This window comes from Sinohyriopsis cumingii, chromosome 16, assembly GCF_028554795.1.
Source record: "Sinohyriopsis cumingii isolate HCF-2022 chromosome 16, ASM2855479v2, whole genome shotgun sequence".
Lineage (NCBI taxonomy): Eukaryota > Metazoa > Mollusca > Bivalvia > Unionida > Unionidae > Sinohyriopsis > Sinohyriopsis cumingii.
Window position 1 is genome coordinate 62486473 of NC_142976.1, and position 23280 is coordinate 62509752.

General features: G+C 34.2%; 1 protein-coding gene across 4 annotated transcripts in view; it reads right to left on the bottom strand.

The window, feature by feature from the left end:
- The window catches only part of LOC149780560 (uncharacterized), a 34881-nt gene extending 13522 nt beyond the window's left edge, over nucleotides 1–21359 (bottom strand). Inside the window, exons 1-5 of one of the 4 annotated variants that reach the window (XM_089937598.1) lie at nucleotides 21260–21359; nucleotides 16036–16196; nucleotides 13868–13917; nucleotides 9125–9183; nucleotides 5368–5607 (exon numbers count right to left, since the gene is read on the bottom strand). In XM_089937598.1, coding sequence (XP_089793724.1) covers nucleotides 5368–5607; nucleotides 9125–9183; nucleotides 13868–13917; nucleotides 16036–16193 — 507 coding nt within the window. In that variant the 5' untranslated portion in view covers nucleotides 16194–16196; nucleotides 21260–21359. Of the gene's footprint in view, nucleotides 1–5367; nucleotides 5608–9124; nucleotides 9184–13867; nucleotides 13918–16035; nucleotides 16221–21235 lie in introns of all 4 variants that reach the window. The other 3 variants (XM_089937595.1, XM_089937596.1, XM_089937597.1) reach the window with 3 other exon arrangements.
- Between the last annotated feature and the right edge of the window lie 1921 nt (nucleotides 21360–23280).

The window sequence follows — 23280 nt, forward strand, 5'->3', positions numbered from 1 at the left end:
CTGGGTCTAAACTAACAGATCTGTGTCTGTGCTAATGGATATGGGTCTAAACTAACAGATCTGTGTCTGTACTAATGGATCTGGGTCTAAACTAACAGATCTGTGTCTGTGCTAATGGATCTGGGTCTAAACTAACAGATCTCTGTCTGTGCTAATGGATCTGGGTATACACTAACAGATCTGTGTCTGTACTAATGGATCTAGGTCTACACTAACATATGTGTCTGTACTAATGGATCTGGGTCTAAACTAACAGATCTGTTAATGTGCTAATGGATCTGGGTCTAAACTAACAGATCTGTGTCTGTACTAATGGATCTGGGTCTAAACTAACAGATCTGTGTCTGTGCTAATAGATTTGGGTCTGTACTAATAAATCTGGGTTTATGCTAATAAATCTAGGTCGATGCTAACAGATCTGTGTCTGTGCTAATTGATCTGGGTCTAAACTAATAGATCTGGGTCTGTGTTATCCAGATCAGGTCAAAATACAACAAATGCAGACATACATCATCTGCCAATGTATGATGTATTTACTTGCTAAACAATGGATTTTCTTTGTTTTTTAATTGATAATGATATTCATGCATATGTTCATATTATTTACCTTTTAAATGTTCATCAATTACACTGTCTTTTAATACTGAATTAGAAATCCTGGATGCATCGGAGTCTATCAGGTAAGAATAGTTTTAACTATCCCATTAAGCAATTGAGTATAGATGTCTTCCTCATTAAGCAATTGAGTATAGATGTCTTCCTCTTTTGATGTTATCCTGTCTGTAAAGAAAAGGTGTCCTGACAAGGTTGGTTATATATTGTGGAGTTTAATGCCATTTTTTTAGCACAAGATCCCAGGAAAACCCTATAAAGAATGACCAACCCCTGGGATGCTACTGGCAAACTTTCTCACATTTCCATTTGGGTTAAGTTGAAACTCAAACGCATGCGGCAAGAACCTTGGACCACTGGACCACATGAGACCTTGATGTGTGAGTGATCTGTAAAGGCAAGAACCTTGGACCACTGGACCACCTGAGACCTTGATGTGGCCCGTTAAAAGATTTTTTTAAACGTGCTACTTTGGGTTAGTACTCCATATTGCAGTAAATTATAAACAGATTTATAAGGACTAGGGAGGAGGTTGGTGCAGGGGGAGAGGTATCTCAAATCCATAAGATACTGTTGATGTATATTTGTTGCCAATACCATCATCATGCCAAATCCGGTGAAAATATATCATTATGGCAATATATGATAACATCATTAGTAAGTACAAGAATGATGTGCTCTTGAAATTTTAATTGCTCGTTAAAATTGGGAACAACTAAATGAGAAAACATACATGATTAAAAAAATTACTGAAAATAAAATCTTGTTTAGATTTTAAAATAAGAGCAACTCAGGTTCTTGAAAACAGATTTCAGTCAAATTCTGCAAACATTTCCAGCCTGACTAAGAATGATGAATGCACACCAAATGATGCTTTGTGAGCAGTCTTGTATGAAACAAATAACTACTGTCGAGGATAAGGATCATGCTCAGTATCATCAGTCATGCAGAATGTCATGATATGCTGAGTGTCATCAATCATGCTGAATGTCATGATATGCTGAGTGTCATCAATCATGCTGAGTGTCATCAATCAATGCTAAGTGTCATCAATCATGCTGAGTATCATCAGTCATGCTGAATGTCATGATATGCTGAGTGTCATCAATCATGCTGAGTGTCATCAATCATGCTGAGTGTCATCAATCATGCTGAGTATCATCAGTCATGCTGAATGTCATGATATGCTGAGTGTCATCAATCATGCTGAATGTCATGATATGCTGAGTGTCATCAATCATGCTGAATGTCATGATATGCTGAGTGTCATCAATCATGCTGAGTGTCATCAACAAAAAAAGAATAATAAATTTCTTTTTAAATTTAAATTGAAAGACAGTCAAATCAAACTGCAAACCTGTTACTTTCATCATGGCCTAGAATGGCTTGACTGGAAATTAAAATACATTCAAACCTGTCCCATTTGTGACCTTTATATAGCAGTCATCTGGTCACAATGGACATTCTAATTTCCCCCCAACAAATGTCCTACATAAAAGTCACGTATGTAATGGTCACCTGCTTTCTGTGGTCAGTGGCTAAGTGTTTTCTAACTAAAGAATGATTTCTCCCTACTTTAAACACTCACTCAAGCATATCAACATTGACTGCTCCATACATGCAAACTAAACGTTTGTTTAATGAAAAAGACAATGCTTAAATAAAGTAATAGCATGTGTAAACATTTCCTATATCACTTGTACTCTCCATACTCCAGTCACACTGTAATTGTAACTCAAAAGTATATGTTAAATTTGAAAACCAGGCAGATTTTATCATTGGAGAGAAACGGTCCTAGTGAAGGTCAGCTGGATGGCATAAAATGTACCTTAGTCATACAGTCACAGTAGAAATGAGAGTCACTGTTTGTGATAGTATGATTGGTATAGTTTGAAATCTTCATTTTCTTAAAAAGTCTTATCAAATAAGTTAATATGTAAGGAGAGATACCAATTAATCTGATCTGTATACAGTCATTTTTCATTCAATATCTACAAAACTTGTATGTAATGGCCAGTAGAGTTTCAGTTCAGTGTCATGGACTTGGTGCTGAAAGGTTTCACTGTACATTCTGTCCCTGTGCTGTCCAGTAGGCCAAAATAATATTTAATGTTTCCACTAGCATGCTGAACAAGATGCCCAAGTGGGCCTGATATCACTCTGGTATAATGACACATCATATCTCTGACTGAATACATTTAACTTAGGTCTTCAAGTTTAGCAATAAGCTTTGATCTCGCAACACAGGTGCATCCATGTACAACATGGGATTGGATATATCTTTGAATTTTGTAACTATGAGACTTCAGCTTCCACCTATACATTATCAGTTTAATCTAATACCTTTTCAGAAATCTCTTTGGTTGTTGAGTCACTAATCATCATAGTCCATCTTGAAATGCCTGCAATCTCATAATTTTTAACCGATTTCAAGTGGTGCTGTCTATGACTCTCATTGCAGCTTGTTTTGTGATTGGCACAACCCATAATGCCAACCCTGCAAACACCTTTGGCAGTCCCATGAACAATCCCTGGATAACACTGCAAAGGCCATTTCCCTAATCTGGTGTTAACACAGGTCTTCTAGCAATAACAACAAGCACAAGTCTTGCACGTCTGCATGCCATTGTTATTTTATGAAATATCAGGTCGATCTTTAATGTACAGTTGTATCATCAGAATTTTCTGCCAGTGGTCTATCGCATGCTTGTTCTGTTCCACAAGAGTGCAATGAAAGTGGACATCCATAGATTGCTGCATGGAAGATACATGGGTGCAGTGGGTGTAATCAATATCAGATTCAACAGAGACCTAATTACAGTATTCAGTACAGACCTAATGACAGTATTCAGTACAGACCTAATGACAGTATGTTCAGTACAAACCTAATGGCAGTATGTTCAGTACAGACCTAATGACAGTATATTCAGTACAGACCTAATGACAGTATGTTCAGTACAGACCTAATGACAGTATGTTTAGTACAGACCTAATGACTATGTTTAGCACACACTCTTATGTATATTTATATTTTGTGTAATTCCTGGTACATGATTTTATCTAATTTTCATAATTTTTATTCATGGTTGTAAACTGTATAGAATATCTTTTATTATAAATTGTACATGATCTGGCTCTGTTAAGAATGCAAATTGTGTAGATCTGTAAATAGATGTGTATGTATGTGCCGACAATTAGTAATAATAATCTTAATAATAAAACTTAAAATGTTGCCTATGGCATAGTTTCTCAGAGACTGATAGGATATAGATGTTTCCAGAATAATTCTTTGGTTGTGCAAGCTCAATGAATATTTTTAATTGACACAAAATCGATAGTGTATGATGTCACCATGGGTCTATTGCAAAGTACAGTCACAATATATGGTGTTTAAAGGGAGATAATTAAGCAATCAGTTTCTTTATGATTTTTGCAGTCATTCATACTTATTGCCTTCCTGGTGTAAGTCTGCAAATGTGTTTTAAGTTGTACTTAGATATTTTTTTGAGATGAAAAACACTTGTTTTGACTGTTCTGTGGAAATAGAAAAAGTACTCTTTTTTTGGTCTATAACATTATTCTGGAACTGTTTTAAATTACCCAAAGGAATTCTGGGCAACACCATCTTGACAACATCTCTGTTCTTGGAGGACCAGTACATTTCTGGTATTCAAATTTATAAGGAACTTTTTTCATTTAGGACTTTCACAGACCTTTTTAAGGACTAATTTGGATTCACTTCATTATACTGTCAGTTCCTCTCAAATGTTTCATTTATGCCTTTCATAATTAAACTGTTAAGTTTTATAAAACTTGTTGGTTTTGCTTCTTTTCTGTTACCTAAGTTTGAGACCACAGAGTCATAATAAAACTTAATGACATATTTTGCTTTTGCATGATCTCTTTTACTTTTGTAAAGACAAACATAATTAAACCAAAATTTAATGTCAGGCAGAATTATGAATCTGGATTCAGGGAGCCATGGTAGCTCAGTTAGTAGATTGTCACAATACCTACACAGGCCAGCCTGGGTTTTTGTCTCATTTGGTAATGTCAATCACAATACCTGCACTGGCCAGTTTGGGTCACTGCCTTATTTGGTACAGTGTCAATCTCAATACCTACACAGGCCAGCCTGGGCCACTGCCTCAGTTGGTACAGTGTCAATCACAATATCTGTACAGGTCAGCCTGGGTCACATCCTCAGTTGGTACAGTGTCAATCACAATACCTACACAGGCCAGCCTGGGTCACTGCCTCAGTTGGTATAGGGTCAATCACAATACCTGCATCAGCCAGCCTGGGTCACTGCCTCCGCTGGTACAGTATCAATCACAATACCTACACAGGCCAGCCTGGGTCACAGCCTCAGCTGGTACAGTGTCAGTCACAATACCTGCATCAGCCAGCCTGGTGTTTTGCCTCAGTGGAAAAGGTACTAACCTCCCATCATTTCCTCATTGTGATACAGCCAATAATATTTTGAAATTGCCATTGAAAATCAACCAGCCAACCAACCAGTCTGGATTCTGCTCTTTAGTCTATGTTAGTGACACTAAAGTATGATGGCAAAAAATTAAATTCAGAATGAAATCATGAAGAATTCTGACATTCAAAATTCATTCATTTCTTTTTTCTTTTCATTTTTCTTCTGAAGATATGGAAAAGATGCATAGGTTTTGCAGTAAGATTAGTAAGTTGACTGGAAAAACATATTTCTTTTAGGTCTTATCAAATGGTCTCAGTGAAGGTTACCTTAGCACTGTAACATCTCATGAATCGCTTGTCAACATCTTCCACAAATCTGGAACTTTTGCGACGACTGAGAGAGAATTTTGCCATTTCATCTTGATGGTTAAGTAGAACTTCATGCATGTAGAGCTGTCTGTTTTGTATGTACCGCTGCTGATGGTCTCGAATTTCTGCCTGAACCTGGGCATATTCTCTCTCCAACAACTTCAGCACCAATCTCTCCCAATGTTTTGTAGCTTGACTCTAAAAATATGGAAGTTGTTTTATAATTTGCAGTGATATCCAATATTTTTCTCTCAAAAATAAAAAATGACTTAAAGAAATCAAACCATGCAGAGTTTTGGTTTCCTTCTCTAAACTAAATTAAAGATTTGTATGTAACTATAGTGCTCATTCTTTATAAAGTTATTCAAGGGTATGTAACTATAGTGCTCATTCTTCATAAGGCTGTTCATGGGAGTCATAAAAAAATGGCCTGCATTATAAATGAGGTAGTTGTTTACGGTTTTGTAGTATTCATGAAATCCAAGAAAATTAATCAAACCATAGTAACCTACTTTGAAACATCATTATTATAAGACAAAGTTGATGAAGTCAGATTTCAATGGTCAGAGCTGCCATTCATTGCTATTTAAGTGATGGATTAAAAAAGACTCTCAAATATTAATGAAGTCTTCATGCAAAAATTGTTTTTCAAATTTCCTCTGTGATAGTTCTCAGTAGGACCGTTTATGCCACCATACAAAGCTGCATCCCTTAATTTCAAATGGTTCCAAAGAAAACGAGTAGAAATAAAAGTTAGATGGAAAACTTAGAGTACTCATCTGTGACCTTGACCTTCAAAAATAGAACCCCCAACATTTAAAGTACTAAGCTGAGACCTTGACCTTCAAAAATAGAACCCCCAATATGGTAGGTGACACACTTTATCATAATGATGTACATGTATACCAAGTTTTATCCCTTAATCTCAGATAGGTTTAAACTTTTAGAGCAGAAGGCAAAGAGTGAATGAATAATTAAAACAATGAGCAATGACCTTGACCTTGAAGATAGGAACCCTAATGTGGTTACTGACACAATTGTATAGACCAATGGAGACAACTGCTTTGTACAATACTATTTACAAAATTGTGGTGGGATGGGGAAGGCAAAACTTTCTAAATGTCAGGCAAATGTGAAGGGAAATATGCATTTAGAAACCTACTAAACCATGTTTTTCCTTCTGATGAAATTGATTCACAATATTTACTAGTTACAAGGGCAAATACAGTCAAAGCATAAATAAAGCAATTTTCACTTTTACAGATAGGATATGCATCAACATTGTAACTAATGAGTGGCTGAGCATGATAATGAATCCAGTATTTCATAGAATGGATTCAAATGATTTTCAACATTTAATTAATTGTCAACAAGACTCAAAAACTCATACAAATCAGCCATTCTTTTTATCAAATTGTATTCATGTTCTCCTCATAATCAATTGATTTCAAAATGGAGTTTCCTACTACAATCAAAATGAATTTCTCTTGCCGAACATCCATCAATCCATGCAAACTTGCAAACAAGAAATATGTTCAATACAAAGCAAGACATCATAAATTGTAGCCATTTCCCCAAGATATGTATATAAAACAATGGCATGTGATATTTTAATCTCAATAATTGACAATATTTCAAATGCAGCAGATTCTGTTGTTTTCTTTCTTCAAATTGTATTCAATTCTTTATAGAAACTTAAAAAAGGAAAAAAAAAGAAAGCCAAAGTTTTAAACTTTAGGTTCTACAAATTAATGCTTATCGCTTAAAATTTACAGAATGAGCGTTTTTCATTTTTCAGTTCCTTCACGCATTTAATTGTCCAAAAACTTTGGGTGCACTAAATAAAATGCAGAGATAAAGTTACAGCCATCCAGAACTTTAAGATGTTTGTATACATAGAGTAAATATGATACATAATAATTGTTTGTCAACAACAAAATTCAGAATTCAAATTCAGATAAATTAAGTAGCAATAAAGAGAAAAACAAATATGGGATATCTTCCATTACCATACTTATGACCGCTCTGGTGGCCTAGCAGTTAGAGTATCTGCCTCAGATGCAGGAAGTCGTGGGTTTGATCCTGGGCCAAGTCATACCAAAGACTTATAAAAAAAATGGTACTAACAGCTGCCTCGCTTGGTGCTCAGCATTGAGAGGTTAGTGTTAGGACTGGTCGGCCTGGTGTCAGGATAATGTGACTGGGTGGGACATCAAGCTACATGTCTGCGGCATGATGCCCCAGTGCTAGACATCACTATAAACTGCCACACTGCAGACGTCATAGCAATATGACTGAAATATTGTTAAAGCTACGTTAAAAATCAGAAACACACGTACACACACACACACCATACTTATGCCATAAGAAAAGCACTGTTATTCTGAGTGTCATTTAGGGGGAGGGAGAAACACTCATTACTGAAAATAAACAGATTATTGGAGTAAGCTTAAAAATTAAACTCAATAACTGTGAAATACTGGACATAATTTTGTAAGCCAAACCACTTCTGTGATATCATTCATGCAATGTTATTTTAAGCCAAACTATTTATGTGACATAATTTAGGGAATGTCATTTTAAGCCAAACCATTTCTGTGACATCATTTAGGGTATGTCATTTTAAGCCAAACCATTTATGTGACATCATTTAGGGTATGTCATTTTAAACCAAACCATTTATGTGACATCATTTAGGGTATGTCATTTTATGCCAAACCATTTCTGTGACATCATTTAGGGTATGTCAATTTAAGCCAAACCATTTCTATGACATCATTTAGGGTATGTCAATTTAAGCCAAACCATTTATGTGACATCATTTAGGGTATGTCATTTTAAACCAAACCATTTATATGACATCATTTAGGGTATGTAAATTTAAGCCAAACCATTTCTGTGACATAATTTAGTGTATGTCATCCCAAAACACTTAAGTGATAAGACTGGTTGGGTGCATACAGTTTGTAACATCAGATGTACTTAAACATAAAAAGTTCACACACTTTCAAAGCAAAGGAGTTGTATTTTTCTCATTAAAAACTCCTCCTGCTGGTATCAGGTTTATAATTTAAGTACATTGTAAATGGTTATGCAAGAATAATGACCACATGCAGTTTGCTGAGTACAGATATTCATTGGGGCACTTGGGCAGGACCTTGGAACATGTGGGATCAAATTCTTTCCTTCTATTTTGGGAACATTTGCAGGCAAGGATCACTATATGCTTAGACATTTCAAAATGTTCCATTCTCACTATGAATGGGTCATCCTAAAGCAATAAATGTTGTGGGACAAAGGATATGTCCCACAACTTCAACATCTGCCATGCTAATTTTACATTTATTTAAAACATAAATAATGCAACAGTTGAACTTTAAAGCTCAGAATGACGTGGGTCTACAATTTTTGTAGTTTTATTGTTTTCAGTTGTCATGGCTGCAAGCAAGAGAGTGCTCTCTACTGAGTGTGAGAAGTAATTAAATGATGTTAATTTTTTTGAGTGATTGATGTTTTAAGTTAGGTCAATTTTACTGTATTTTTTATTGGTTAAGACAAATTAAGTAATTCACTGTTAACATAAATATTCAACAATACATCAGTAAGTAGCAGTATATTAAAATTAAGAAAAAATTGCCAACAATTATGTTATTTTTCCCCAATATATATGTACACATACTCTGAAATGACTAAATATTTCTAAAAATAAATATACCTTTGTCTCAGGAACAGGTGTATTGCTGTGAAGTCCTTCAAAATTTGGTGGTGGAACACCTAGAAAACAAATACAAAAACAAAGCATGACCTGGTGGATGAAATTAACAATTGTTACAAGACTGAGTTACAATCCACACAACTTTGAAATACCATTGGGAATTCCACTTGTAGTCTTCCATGCACTGTGTACAGTCCTACAGGTACACTGTTTTTCCCAAGACAAGTCCAAGAGGCCTGCCCTGTTTTTACTTTCTTTAAAGTGAGGGATTGTTTTTTCATAAGATAGTTTTCTATGATGAAAAAAAGTGTATCAGAATTTGGTACAACTATGGAATGAATAAGCATGGGTTTATTATGGGTGACTTACAACTCAGTCAAGTCCCATCCAAAGTATAAATATCAATGTTTGGCATTGTCTATATGTGCATCAATATTATCTTTTTAACAAATATACCAATATTTGTGTGGTAATGGAGACTCAAACTACTTGAACAAGAATCCAATCAGCCTGCAATTAGTGGTACAACATTACTACTTGCTGGACTTACTTTAACTTACAAATGAGTATGTCTGTATAAACTATCATATTAATCACACATGTATTTACAATAAAAATATGATTTCTTTATAGATTCAGATGAGAATTCTTGGCAACAAATCACCAAAATATTCACTCTGATCATAAACTACTAATAATCAACACTTCATCATGCCTATATTGTAAAAACCAAAGTCACAATGCTGCGTCCAACTATTCCTGACCATAATCTGAAATCACAGACGGGAAATTTACATTATTTTAAACCGATTCAAATTGTATGGTCTGTTTCAAAACTACAACAGCAACAAAAAAATGAGACATTTATATCACTCAAAGTTTTTTCACAAAACACAGTATGGCATTCACTTGGTGTAGAAAAGACAGCCAGCCATGTTGTGATATTTTAATCATGTCCTTCATATGAACTACTTAATGACGGTGTTCCTTTAAGGCAGGTTTCAACACAATGTTTCGGGTCTGCATCAGTTACTGCACAGAATCAGTAACTGCACAATCACTGATTATTCCATTTTCTGTGCAGAAATGTTAAGAAGTTGCAGACACAAAACTTTCCTTCCTTTAGTAATAACTTTTTACTGTGTTCCAAAAAAATCCTGCACAAAGTACTGAAACAAGAATAAATAATAATTGTGCAACAATCACATGCTATAAACACAAATTGATTTTGCATTATATAGGACACACTTTACGTTATATAGGACACACAGGGATCATCCTGGGCTTCGCCAATGTCGCAAATTGCAATTTTTTTTCCTTATTGGCGACAAAAATATCCCATCTGGCGATTTTTTTGGCGACAGACTTTTTGGTTATTTAATTTGTACATACAATCATAGATTTGGACTGGATAAATTAAAAGGGAGAACGAAAGGAAGCCACAAACTTGACTAAGCAATGCATTGGAATCAATCTGTTACACAAACAATCCTTTGTTCGTATTGACAACCCCATCTTTACAGTGCATTGTTACATCATAATCTGCTTATGCTGACATCTGGGCTGAGTACTGTATGCTGTGATACAGTCAATCATGCTACCGAACTCTACCTACAACTGACCGACTTCTGAAGACGCGAATAGAACAGATACAATTAATTGAATGGCTAAATCTTCTGTTGTTTTTTTTTTTTTTTTTTTTTTATTTTTTTTTTACATATACCAGTACAATAGTTTTGCTGAACCTTCATAGAAAACTGATAACCTTTGAAGTACCGACTACTGTGTATAAATACAAAGCAAATGGAAAAATCTAATCACAATTATGTCTGTCGCCAGTGCAGCATTTTACTCATTGATCTTTTCCTTTTGCCATCAATCCGTGTTACGGCTGCTGAGACTTAAACTCCGAAACAAGAAATAGCACCAAAAAAAACCAACCAGTTTTGCATAATTAATAATAATTATTTATTTCTCAAAATACAAGAGTGAAAGAATCTCTAAATTGTGTGTGAATTTATGCTTATATATACAGTCCAATATTGCCAGGTGTTGACTCGTGTAAGTTTCATTCGTGGGAATGGAGATCCTATTTTGCTTGTCGAGAAAATTTATACAGCATTCAGTGATCATTCTTGGGATTTAGGAAGCAATTCACTACAAGCTTTGTGAAGCTAGCCATAAGGGGGGGGGGGGCTGCTGATAGACTACTGGTGTCACCTGTCAGTGCTGTGGACTGTGAACGTGGATTCAGTAAGATGAACCTCATAAAAACTGACATCAGAAATAAACTCTGCATCTCATCTCTCGAGAATTTCATGAGAATCAGCATGTACAGATGTGAAAAATTAGACTTTGAAACTGCATTCAACAAGTGGGCAGCCCTAAAATTGCGACGGATCTTCATGTAACATTTTGTTAATGCTTGTTGTAATTAAAGAATTAACTAACCCATCTTTTGTAATTTTCATTGCCTGTTACATTAATAGACTAAATTAACACTTGGAAAAATGTACACTACTTGTTCTGGCGACACTTTTTGAAAATTGGCGACAAAATATTGAGGTTGGCGATTTTTTTGGCGACAGCTTTTTAAAAGCCAGGACCATCCCTGGACACACTTTACATCATATAGGACACACTTTACAGGGATTAGACATGGCTACATGTAATAGTTACTCCCTAGTTTTGACAGTGACAGGACATCATGTATGGACCAGATTTGACAGAAACAACTGGTCAAAGACAAATTTAGAATCACTGAATTGGAGAAGACCGATTACAGTATTTAGGTAGGATTTATTCAAGTGTGTCGGTTATACATTTATATAATCAATGCTTTATAAAAATGCAGAGTTTTCAAAATAACATCCTTAGAGTTTTTTCTTTACTTTTTCCTACATACTTGCCATAGTGCTTTGTTTAAATCTGGTAATAAGCAATTCAATCAATATATTTATTAAAAAAAAATCTTTGCATTTAAACATTTACTCTCAGTTACTAATGCTTATAGTTTGAGTAAAATTATATCCTTTTAAAACAAAATTTGGGAGTTGTGGAGTCAATGCTCATTTTACAACAGTGGTAAGTGACTACTCCCCTCATACTATACTCCATTCATACAATATTCCAAATCATACAATACTCCCTCCATACTAAACTACCCTAATACTATATTTCCTTCATACTATACTCCCCTCATATGATATTCCAAGGCATTAAGCAACTGTACAGTAGATCTGGCCACATATCCTCAAAACATTTTGAGCAAAAACTCAGAACCCATATCAGATATAATACTTACAGTGCATAATTTTCATCAATAATCTGGCAGTCTAGAAATGGGCTCAAAGTTAAGAAAAATCTTAAAGTTATGTGATTATATTCTAATTAAACTATTGACTGTCAAAGTTTTGGGACATTGACCTTGATCTTGAGTTTCCAGATCAAAAAGCTTTGGGAATATGAAGCCAAGGTTTATACTCCTTGTAGTATACAATGATTCCCTTATTACTGAGCTGCTCAGTATACTACAGCCCTTTATAAAAATTTTGTGGTCTTAGATGTCATTAAACTGTTTTATCGTGGCTACATTAACTATTTTGAGTGATCTACACCTTAACTGGTAAGATTACAACAAATGTCAGGTCTAATGATTACCAATGCAGGGGGTAATATGAATTTTGTCCAATACTTGACGCTTTCACTGAGACATCATAACACATGATATTCAATCTGGTTTACACTGGATTACACTTCTCAAATGGCCCTGTCTAGAAATGCCCATGCACTTTAACAATGGTTTTGTCACATGTATGTATTTCCTGAGGGTTAGTCATATAAAGATTTTGTCACATGTATATGGGGGTTGTTTTATATTGATTTTGTCACATGCATTTACTAGTGGGTTGTTTTTTTAATGATTCTGTCACATGTATTTACTAAAAGGGTTGGTTATATAATGATTTTGTCACATGCATTCTAGTTGGTTGGTTATATAATGACTTTGTCACATATATATATATATGGGGATGTTTTATAATGATTTTGTCACATGTATTTACTTGTGGGTTTTTTTAATAATGATTCTGTCATATGTATTTACTAGTGCGTTGGTTATATAATAAATTTGTTACCTATATTTGGGGCATTGTTATATAATGATTTTGTCACATGTATTTGCTAGTGGGTTGTTATCTAATAATTTTATCACATGTATTTTAGGGTTGGGGTTATATGTCTTTGTCACATGTATTTCTGGGTGGTTGGGTTGGGTGGGGTAGGATTGTATAATGATCTAGCATGAATTAATGAGCAACAAGCATAAAAAACAATAGTGCTATTTAAATGTATGTGGCAAAAAGTTCTAAAAAATGACACATATAGCTGAAATAATTAGTGCTGCAAGCTTTTATGACTTGTATGACTTGTATTTTAACAAGAATCTATTCTACTATGATTTCATAATGGTAAATACCATACTACTGTGCTTTATGCAATATTATTAAATAGCCCTCTTTAAAACATGCCTCAATGTAAGGTCCAATCACATATACTGCAGGTCAATTTCATGGTTTCCTTTAATACAAAGTCATAAAACTTATACTGCAGATCACTTTCATTGTTCCCTCAATATAAGGCCCCATAACTTATATTGCTGGCCATTTTCATTGAATGCCAGACCAGCGATGTGAGATTAAATGGGTATGTAATAATGTGTTAAAAATTAACCAACCAACTTACCAACAATATTGGCCAGATGATGTGTAGCTGCATCATCCCCAGTCCAGGATCTGAAAATTTTAAAAAAGTGTCAAATATTTTTCTTCATCTATTATCACTTGAAAGATATGGAATTACACAGCATGTTTTCTTTATCCAGCCTGATGGATGACTATTAATGGTTGCCTTACTTTGTTGCCAAGATAATTTATAAAAGAATACATAATAAATTGCAGGTAGCTGAAAGACACCCCCTCTTCAATGATTAGAAAGTCTGATAGTTTCATGACTCCAATTTTACTCTACAAGTACACTGCAACATAATATTTTTATTTTAGAAACATCATAAAATAATCAACTGAAGCGAACTAATAAATAGTGAGATTAAAGAAGTCTGCAATTTTAGAATCAATGCTTTTTATTGCAAAGGTCTTTATGACATATTATTATTATTATTATTTTTATTATTATTATTATTATTATTATTTTTATTATTATTATTATTATTATTATTATTTTTATTATTATTATTATTGTTATAATAATTATGTCATTATTATTAGGATGTCATTGATATGACATCTCTTGCTGTGTATCAGAGTGCTATCAGGTATGTGAAACATTGGATGTAAAATGACATGCTTGCAATATCTATGTCTGTTTAAAATGTTTATAAACTTTTAGCAATTGCAATTATAGTCTTATGAAAGAAAATGACAAAATTAATGAAAATTGTGCGATACAGAAAATTCACTAACATATGCTTTTTTAGTGTATTTGACAGGAAAAATAACCTTCAACCTGTGCATACTGTATGCATAAATTAAATACTGATTCAGCTAGTACTGTCAATTCACTGGGTTTGATTTAAGATATAAGACTGTGAAATAATGACAATAAACTGTATTCTAATGACAATGTAGTTGAGGCTTTTTTTAAAAAAAAATGTTATATTTTCTTTAACTCTCATGCATCTTCAGTTGAAAGAAAATATACATTTGTTCTTCAAAACATGATCACTTTATTAATTAGAGTAATAATGGCCAATGACCTAAAAATAACATCACCATGCTGGCAATGGTATAATTACCAGAACATCGGGTACCAAGAATAAATATACCATAGTTAGTTTAACAGATGCCCCAAGGGCAGTGAAATTTCCAAAGGGGGGGTGTGTGTGAGGTGCCACTGAATGCTGTACATCACTGTTTGACTGAAAATGTTCTTAAATGAAGTTGTTTTGAATTTTCTCAGTTGTTGGATTATTCATATACTGTTGTAATTATATGGACATACCATAATGGATATATATATGGATCTATCGGCCTCAATGAGGTAAAAATTTCTTTTATTTTGAGGGGGGAAATAAAAAAAGTGGGGGGGGTATTATAAGGGGCTTCTATTACAATAGCTATTTTAGATGTGCTAAAACATAGCAAATTGAATAATAAGGAGAAACAAACAACACAGACAAGTGAAAATAGATTGTTTCTAAAACAACACAGACCAGCAAAAATAGATTGTTTCTACTGATTATTCATAATTAACCAAACAAATAAAATAAAAAATAATACTGTACAAGAGAAAATTAATATTACCTAGCTAGAAAGTGGACAATTTTAACACTGGGCTAAGTCTGAAAAAACTTGAAACATTGAATTTTATCTAGGGTATGGACAAACATATGGATGTACAGACTTGTACAGACATACATGCCAGTGTGAACTTTTAAATGTCCTGAATACACAGTTAATTCCCCTTTCAAATGTACTTGATTCCTCAATGGATATGCTTTCACTGGCAGCTACTGTGCTGTGCATTGTACTGGATTCACTTAGCAATAAAACCTATTAATCACTTTTTAATACCTTACTCAAGGCAATAATAAGCTCAAAAACATTTTCCAAATTAGGATTATATTTGAAAAGTGTTGGATAAAGCCACCACCCAACACCACCCCATATGACCATGTTTTTTGTTTGAGACAGCATGATTCAGCAGGCATGTTAAGTCAGATATGCAGTTGGGAGCAAACAAGTCCAAGATTTATCAGAAGATTCTCATAGTTTGCTTGAAATTATATATAAAATAAAAATTGCAGATCTACAATTTCTAATGCAATATCAGTTTGTGTATCAGGATCCATGTTGCTCCCATTTAGATGTACAAAATCATGTATGGGTACTTACCTCTTGACTAGACTTAGCAAACAATTGAGTTGATCTATAAGTTTTCCATTTTCTACTCGAGCTTGCTGTAATTCTTGCTTCAATTTGGATACAATATCCATTAAAACAGCAGTGCTCTGTGGAGTGTTTACTGAAAAACCTCTGTCTCCTGCTGGCATCTTCTGTGTTTGAACAGAAAACACTCACTGTAAACAATAAAAAGTTAAAATGATCTTGAAAAACTATTTTCCATGAGAAATAATATTCCAATTCTGATCTAGCTAGACTGGACATTATTTTCCTGACTTCTAATTAGGACAATCCTGCCCAAGCTGTTTGTATAGAGCACTACACTAAATAAGTTTTGCCAAGATGACATGCTAATTATTTTTAATACCTATGCAATATTGAAGGTAGTGAGTTTAACATCAAGTTTACTGATAGAGAACACGACATTTTCATAATATTTTTTTAAAGTATTGAAATGCACACTTACTTTAAAGCTTCCAGCTTCCTCAGTGCATACCGTGAAATACTAAAAGGACCAAATGTATACTATGGGACACTAAGAGGACCAGATACATAATGTGGGACACTAAGAGGATCAAGTATATACTGTGGGAAACTAAGAGGACCAAGTATGTACTGTGGGACACTAAAAGGACTAAGTATATACTGTGGGACACTAACAGGATCAAATATATACTGAGGGACACTACAAGGGCTAAGTATATAATGTGGGACACTAAAAGGACCAAGCATATACTGTGGGACACTAAAAGGACTAAGTATATACTGTGGGACACTAACAGGATCAAATATATACTGAGGGACACTATAAGGACTAAGTATATAATGTGGGACACTAAAAGGACCAAGCATATACTGTGGGACATTAAAAGGACTAAGTATATACTGTGGGACACTAAGAGGATCAAGTATATACTGTGAGACACTAAGAGGACCAAGTGAAACTATGCTACTGTAATAGCACATGAGGCATTAAAAAGCTGGGGCTACAGTGGTCCCTATCTTATAAGACAACCCCTTCTGCAGCAGGAAAATGGCCTTATAGGAGTAGCCTTTCTAGAGGGATTTCACACAGATCTGAGAAATTATATATCAAGTAAGAAAGGCATAACTATTTTTAAATATTAAATTTTTAATTTAAAAGTTAGTAAAACTTATCTTTAAAATAATTATGAATAATCATTAATAGCAGTGCAAAAAACATTTAAAAAGCTTCTAAATAAAATCAGGGTACAAACATCTGACTGAGCTGTCATTCTCTGAGCTGTTGGAGGCTACGATATCATACTTATCTCCATCCATTCCATTTTCCCACTGCTAACAAATGTATATTGACAATGTTTATTTAAAGCGTTCTGATGTCAAATTTCTTAGCAATGATCACAGTAGTCTCCCTCTTTTTACTGAGTCCAAATGTTTTCGCATTTCCTTTTCACACCATTTTGTACTTCTTGCTATAATTTATTCCTTAGTTTGCATACCATTTTCAAATAAAATTTTAGCTATTATCGTAAATTCTCATGTTTATGTAGCTATTACAAAGACTGCTCAATGTTGATTTAGAAAGTGAGCTTGCCACATTGTTATGTATAGCTATATCATGTACTCAACTTTTATCCATAATTGTATGCTGTAGTTTAAAGTATGGTCCTTTGTAAACAATGTTTAGAGAGCTAACTTTTGTCAATGGATGTCATTTGAAGTTAAAGATAATACTTGTAAGCATGTTGACATGACTACTGACCTAAGAAAGTTCTGGAAGTGAACTTATGACCCATATCCTAGTCATCTTATTCTGTCTTAAATATTTATATAACATTCTGATAAACAGAATTATTTCATTCCTTTTCTAAGTTCAGTCTCTAGATTTATTTTATTGTTGTGTTCAGACATTGCTGACAGCATTGTTGTCCCTAGCTCAGGGGAAGATAGTCTTATAACAAAGCAAACCCCATTATCTACCCTTCCATGAGCAGAAGTGGCTATCAGCAATCAAGGAAAGTAATTAGTTATTCTTCATAGCCCAATTATGTAATTAAAAAAAGCAATATATATTAAACAAAAAAATGAGACCTTTTTTCAAAACTGAGTTACCAGGATTTTACATTGCTATGTCTATACATATATATGCAATTTATCAGCATATCCCCTTTATCCCCTTGTACATTATTCAGATAACAATATGAGCCATGTTGTGCCTTCTGCATTAACCCTACTTTTTAATTTTACCAAGTTTTGTTCTGAATTGCCTTTTATTTAAAAACTAATGAGTACTTATAACTTGTATATTGTTATTATGATATGTTCTGCCCATATGTACAGGTGTTATGGCACAGTAAACCTCCTATTCAATTTTGCATCTTGTTTGAAAAGCTGTTGTGATGTTTTTTTTATGAGTAATAACTATCTAGAATTAATGACATATTATCCACAAATTTTGATATTAAATATTCTGTGTTTACAATATTTATTCCCATTACTTTCTTCTCATTTTTCATCAAAACTACTAAGATTTCAGCACACAAAAGAAACAACCAGGGAGAGATTGGAAACCCTTGTCTATAACCCCTCATTAGTTTAAAAAATTCAGAATGAAATCCATTTTGTATAATTGCTGATGAATATCTCTGTAAATGTTTAATCCAATTTTGTATCATGGGACCAAAAGTTACAAGAAATTAAGATGTAAAATATTCCAAGGAAGAGAGTCAAAGCTTTCTTCAAATTTAATAAGCTGTAGATATTCATTTATTCTTGTCTAAGTTATTTTTTAAAAAATATTGTAACTTTTTCATTTATCTGGAATTGAGCTTTGTAAATTTAAATCTATATTTATTATTTATTGCTTAATGCATTTATAGATATTATAAATTTGTCTTCTGATTTATTCTAACCAACATTATTTTTATCTGCTTCATTTTTCATTACATACATACAAGCATGCATGCATACATACATACATACATACATACATAGAGTTTGTAAAATAATGCACTGCAAAGTTTTCAAAATTCTAATACAATATATGCTATGTGCTACTTATCTACTTGCTTATTTATTTTGATACTATGAACCATGAAGCAAAAAAGTGGTCAAGTTTGCTAAGTGAAAAGTAATAAAATTACAAAAGTAAAATGGTAATTCCATGAAATTCACAGAAAGAAATTACAAGATTTATGGGGCATATCACAATATTTTCAAATTCTATTTAGCCAGACTACCAAGAAACCTTACATAGATCTATTAACTTTTTCTTGTCAAAGATTTCTGTTTACATTTACAAATATGACATTCACATTGGTAATTGGTATGGAAACAATAGTTGACAAACAACTCATTGTTTACAATTGACCAAAGCTATTTGAACTTATACACAAAACTGTAGAATCTGTTTTAAAATCATGTGTATTTTCTCATGACTTTTTTGAGTAATTAAAGCTAAGCCTCTTGGTGCACTGATTAGCAAACCAGTAAAGCAACTGTACAGCACTCTTGTTTTCAAGCACATATGAGTTATGACCTATTTCGTGACACATGTAGTGTTGCAAGAGTAAAAGCATCAGTCTCCAGTCAACACAGCACAGTATGGTATTCCAATTCATTGTCAAGACAAACTGCTTGATTGATTGATTGATTGGATTAATGTCGCATGCACCCAGAAGGGCATGTGTGACGGGTTTATTCCTGCACAGCGGGATGCTAAACGTTCCTGGGGGAAGGAATTAGTGCCATATCCCCCAGGCATTTATGTGCTCAAGGAGCACAGCTAATTTAGCCTTCAGGTCATAGGACTATATGTCTCTAATGACTTGAATTAAGGGCTTTCATAAGTGGGAATGGGCCCAACACACACTCATGTTAACAATGAGTTGATTTCAGTCTGTATTTTCTGTACTAGGTTTTGACCCAAGCAGTAGGTAATTCCCATTGCGATTGGTCGCAATGATGATGTCACATTGGGGCACCTAGCTTTAGGCAGGTGGAAATTGTTCCACATCTCCTCCGTTATACAATGTCTGAGAGAGGCAACAGGGCAAGGAACTCAGCAAGCCAGCCATGGATGTCATGTACTCCCAAGAAGGCCAGCCCGTACTTAGTCAAATTTAGTCTAGTTGTACTAATGGACAATAAAAAATGCCAATAATGTGTTAGGTCCTGTGCAACTGGGTCAAATCAAAACAAGTTGTAAAATTTTCCTACGTACTAACAATCATAAAAATTCTAGTACATAGTGTATGTTGTAGATGCCCTACAAAATTTTTATGAACTAATATGTCTGAGCGACATATACAAAGTTTGGTCTCTGTTAGGTCATAAAAGGTTTGAATTTTGAACCGGTGGATTGATGGATCAAGTTAGTGTACATAATAGTTTTAGTGAAATGGTATATCAAGCCAAAATGGTTCCCTGGATAAGAGGCAATATTGGTAGCCCTTAGAAGGGCTTTTTTAGCACAAGTTATCCGTTTTTCTTCTGCTTCTCTACATTTCTCCACAGTCCTTTTTCCTCTCAGGTAATTTAGGGGAAATGGTAGTTGTGTAATGTAAAATTGTCGTTAGCTGCTTCTACTTGATAGAACTGTGTAAAGATTCTGACACCATAGTGCCACTCGCTATTCATTTTGTTTTGCTTTTATTTATGTTAGGTGTTTCATGCGTGCATTGCACGCTTATTTGTGTCCGAATGAGGCAAGGGAGGTAGTGACCATGAAGGCAGGCAACCATCTGCAGGCAGGAGTCCTCTCATTCCAAGGTACTGGTCTAAATGGATGTACTTGCATGAATTTTTAGTTTTGGTTCTTGTGTCTGAAATTGTTCTAAAGATGAGCTAGGTTGCACTGGATGGAAAACTCTGTGCTGCTTTAGTGATAGTATGATCTGTATCACAGTATTACTTTGGCCGTCTTTCATGTTTGAGCTAGTTAGAGAGGAATCAAAATTTTTTTATAAAAAAAATATTATTTTTGTTTATTTTTTAATGATATGTGTGGGGTTTAAGAATACGGGAACCTTTGCTGAGTATTGAGGTCCCTAGGGATGTATCAAAAGCGCCCATCTGTCTATGTATATTAATCAGGTTTTGCTTTTTTAGAGAGTATTTGGGTGGGTTATGTATGTTTTACAGGTTGTTATTAGGGCTACTGCTGATATGTGACGTAAACTGGTGTAAGATGCTACAGTAAACATCATACCTTATGAAATAATTTGTATCTTACGTATAACGTCGAGCAATTTACGTTTTTGTTGACAATACAGTCTAAATACTGCGACGGATAGGAACGTCAGCTTTGTTATTGACCGCCATGTTGTTTACATCGGATACCATTACGCTTTCGGCTTTTACATATATTTTTGAAGGAGATATAATATTTCAAGCTTTTATTTCGTTTTATTCAAAATAACAAAAACTAATATTATAAATATTAGCCTACTAATTTTATGAATATTTTTTAAATTATATTCAAATCTAGACCGGTCCCCTGTCATATGTTTTAGCTAAAGTTAAGAGAATTGGTCAAGTTGATCTTAGACTGGTCTCATACGAGTGTCACTAAACACACCACGACACATCGGGTATGTTTTATCGGCTATGCAGAACTTGTTCTAGAACAATGCCAGAACATCAAGAGTCACCAAGAACACCATCAGATTTTACAGAATACCTATTTTAAATCTCAACTACAACAAAAATAAACAAACAAACAAAAACTGCGAATATTTAGTGATTTGTTTGTAACAGGTTAAAGTAGTGATGTCAAGAGTTGCAAAGGGAAATAACTTTGACGAAGAGTATTCGGGTTCAATAACGTGAATATTTTTCAACATTTATAGATAAGTAGCAATACCAAAATACCAGGAGTGCTTGAAAAAAAAAATGAATGCATCAGATAAGTCTTTACCAAAAATTTTTATCAAGACCTATACGATATCGTGTTCGAGGATCATGTAAATGTATCGTGATATATCGTGGGGTAGCTTGCGCTTTTGAAAAGAAGTTTTTAAACTTAATTATATCTATATCCCCTGAACACCAAGTCTGATGAATGTTTCGCAGAGTATGTTTATCAAATCCATTAAACACAACTAAAATATTACAGTTATGTCTGATCACTTTAGGTATTTGTGTATATCGCTGAGTAACATAAATCACGTCTGTGTTTTTGTGTCTGCCAGCAGCAGAGAAGGCGAACAGACCTTTTGCTGAAACGTAACTTTGAAAACTCAAAACCTCATACGAAAAAAATAAATAAAAAGAAGGTAAATAACGTCAAACCGAAGCCTCGAACTTTACCGAGAGTTTCTCTTGGGGATTAGTTTTTTTGTTACTTTATTTGTGTCCTTTGTGTTTTTTTAAATGCTTATATGTAGTCGTTTACCCATATGCCGTCTCACTGAGATCGCGTCCTCTCTGCTACTATAATTAGATCATTATTTATATCAATAATAGCACCAGCTATTATACTGCTAGATTAGCTCCAGAGCGATTAAAAGCAATTAAGAAATTTCTTCCTGTTCGTGATTCTGTAAGACAAAAACTTCAAGAACGTCAAGAATCTCAAGTTGAATATGCAGAAGGCACAGAACAGTTATTTAAACCAATTGTCGAACCATCCAAGAAAATTGTTACAGCAACTGAGGCAACACAAAAAGCTCTTGAAACATTGCCTGCTGATATTGTTGGCCGTCTTCAAGCAGCTCAAATACCACCACCCCAACCTTCTCAACCACCACCTCTGCCAAGAGGTATAATTAATATTGCAGATAAATTTACGCCCGAGGGTATTGCCGCTATCAAAGATCCAAAACCAAGTAATTGATATTGCCGCGTTTGGATATCATGAAAGAGATAAGTGTGTAAAACCCGAGTATGTGAGAACTATGAGATCTGCCGATTGGGTTAGGGATGTTTTTCGCGTCGCTACTGATATTCCACAAATCAGATCTTTGGAAGATGTTAACAATTTTAATATATTTGAACAGGCAGTAAGTGGGCGTGTTAAACAATTAATACTGGAAAGGAGACAAAAAGAAGTAGAAATGAAGTTGCAACTTGAAAAAGCAAAACAGAAAGGAAACAAAAAGAGAGGAAAATGAGGTCGAAACTTAAGAAGGTTGAACTAGAAAGGAAACAAAGAGAAGAAGATCAGGAATTTGAAGAAACTAGACGAAAGAAGGAATTACGTTCTTCACCAGACTAGAAAGAAGCAAAATGGAAATCAGTCTCAGGAAAGTGGGA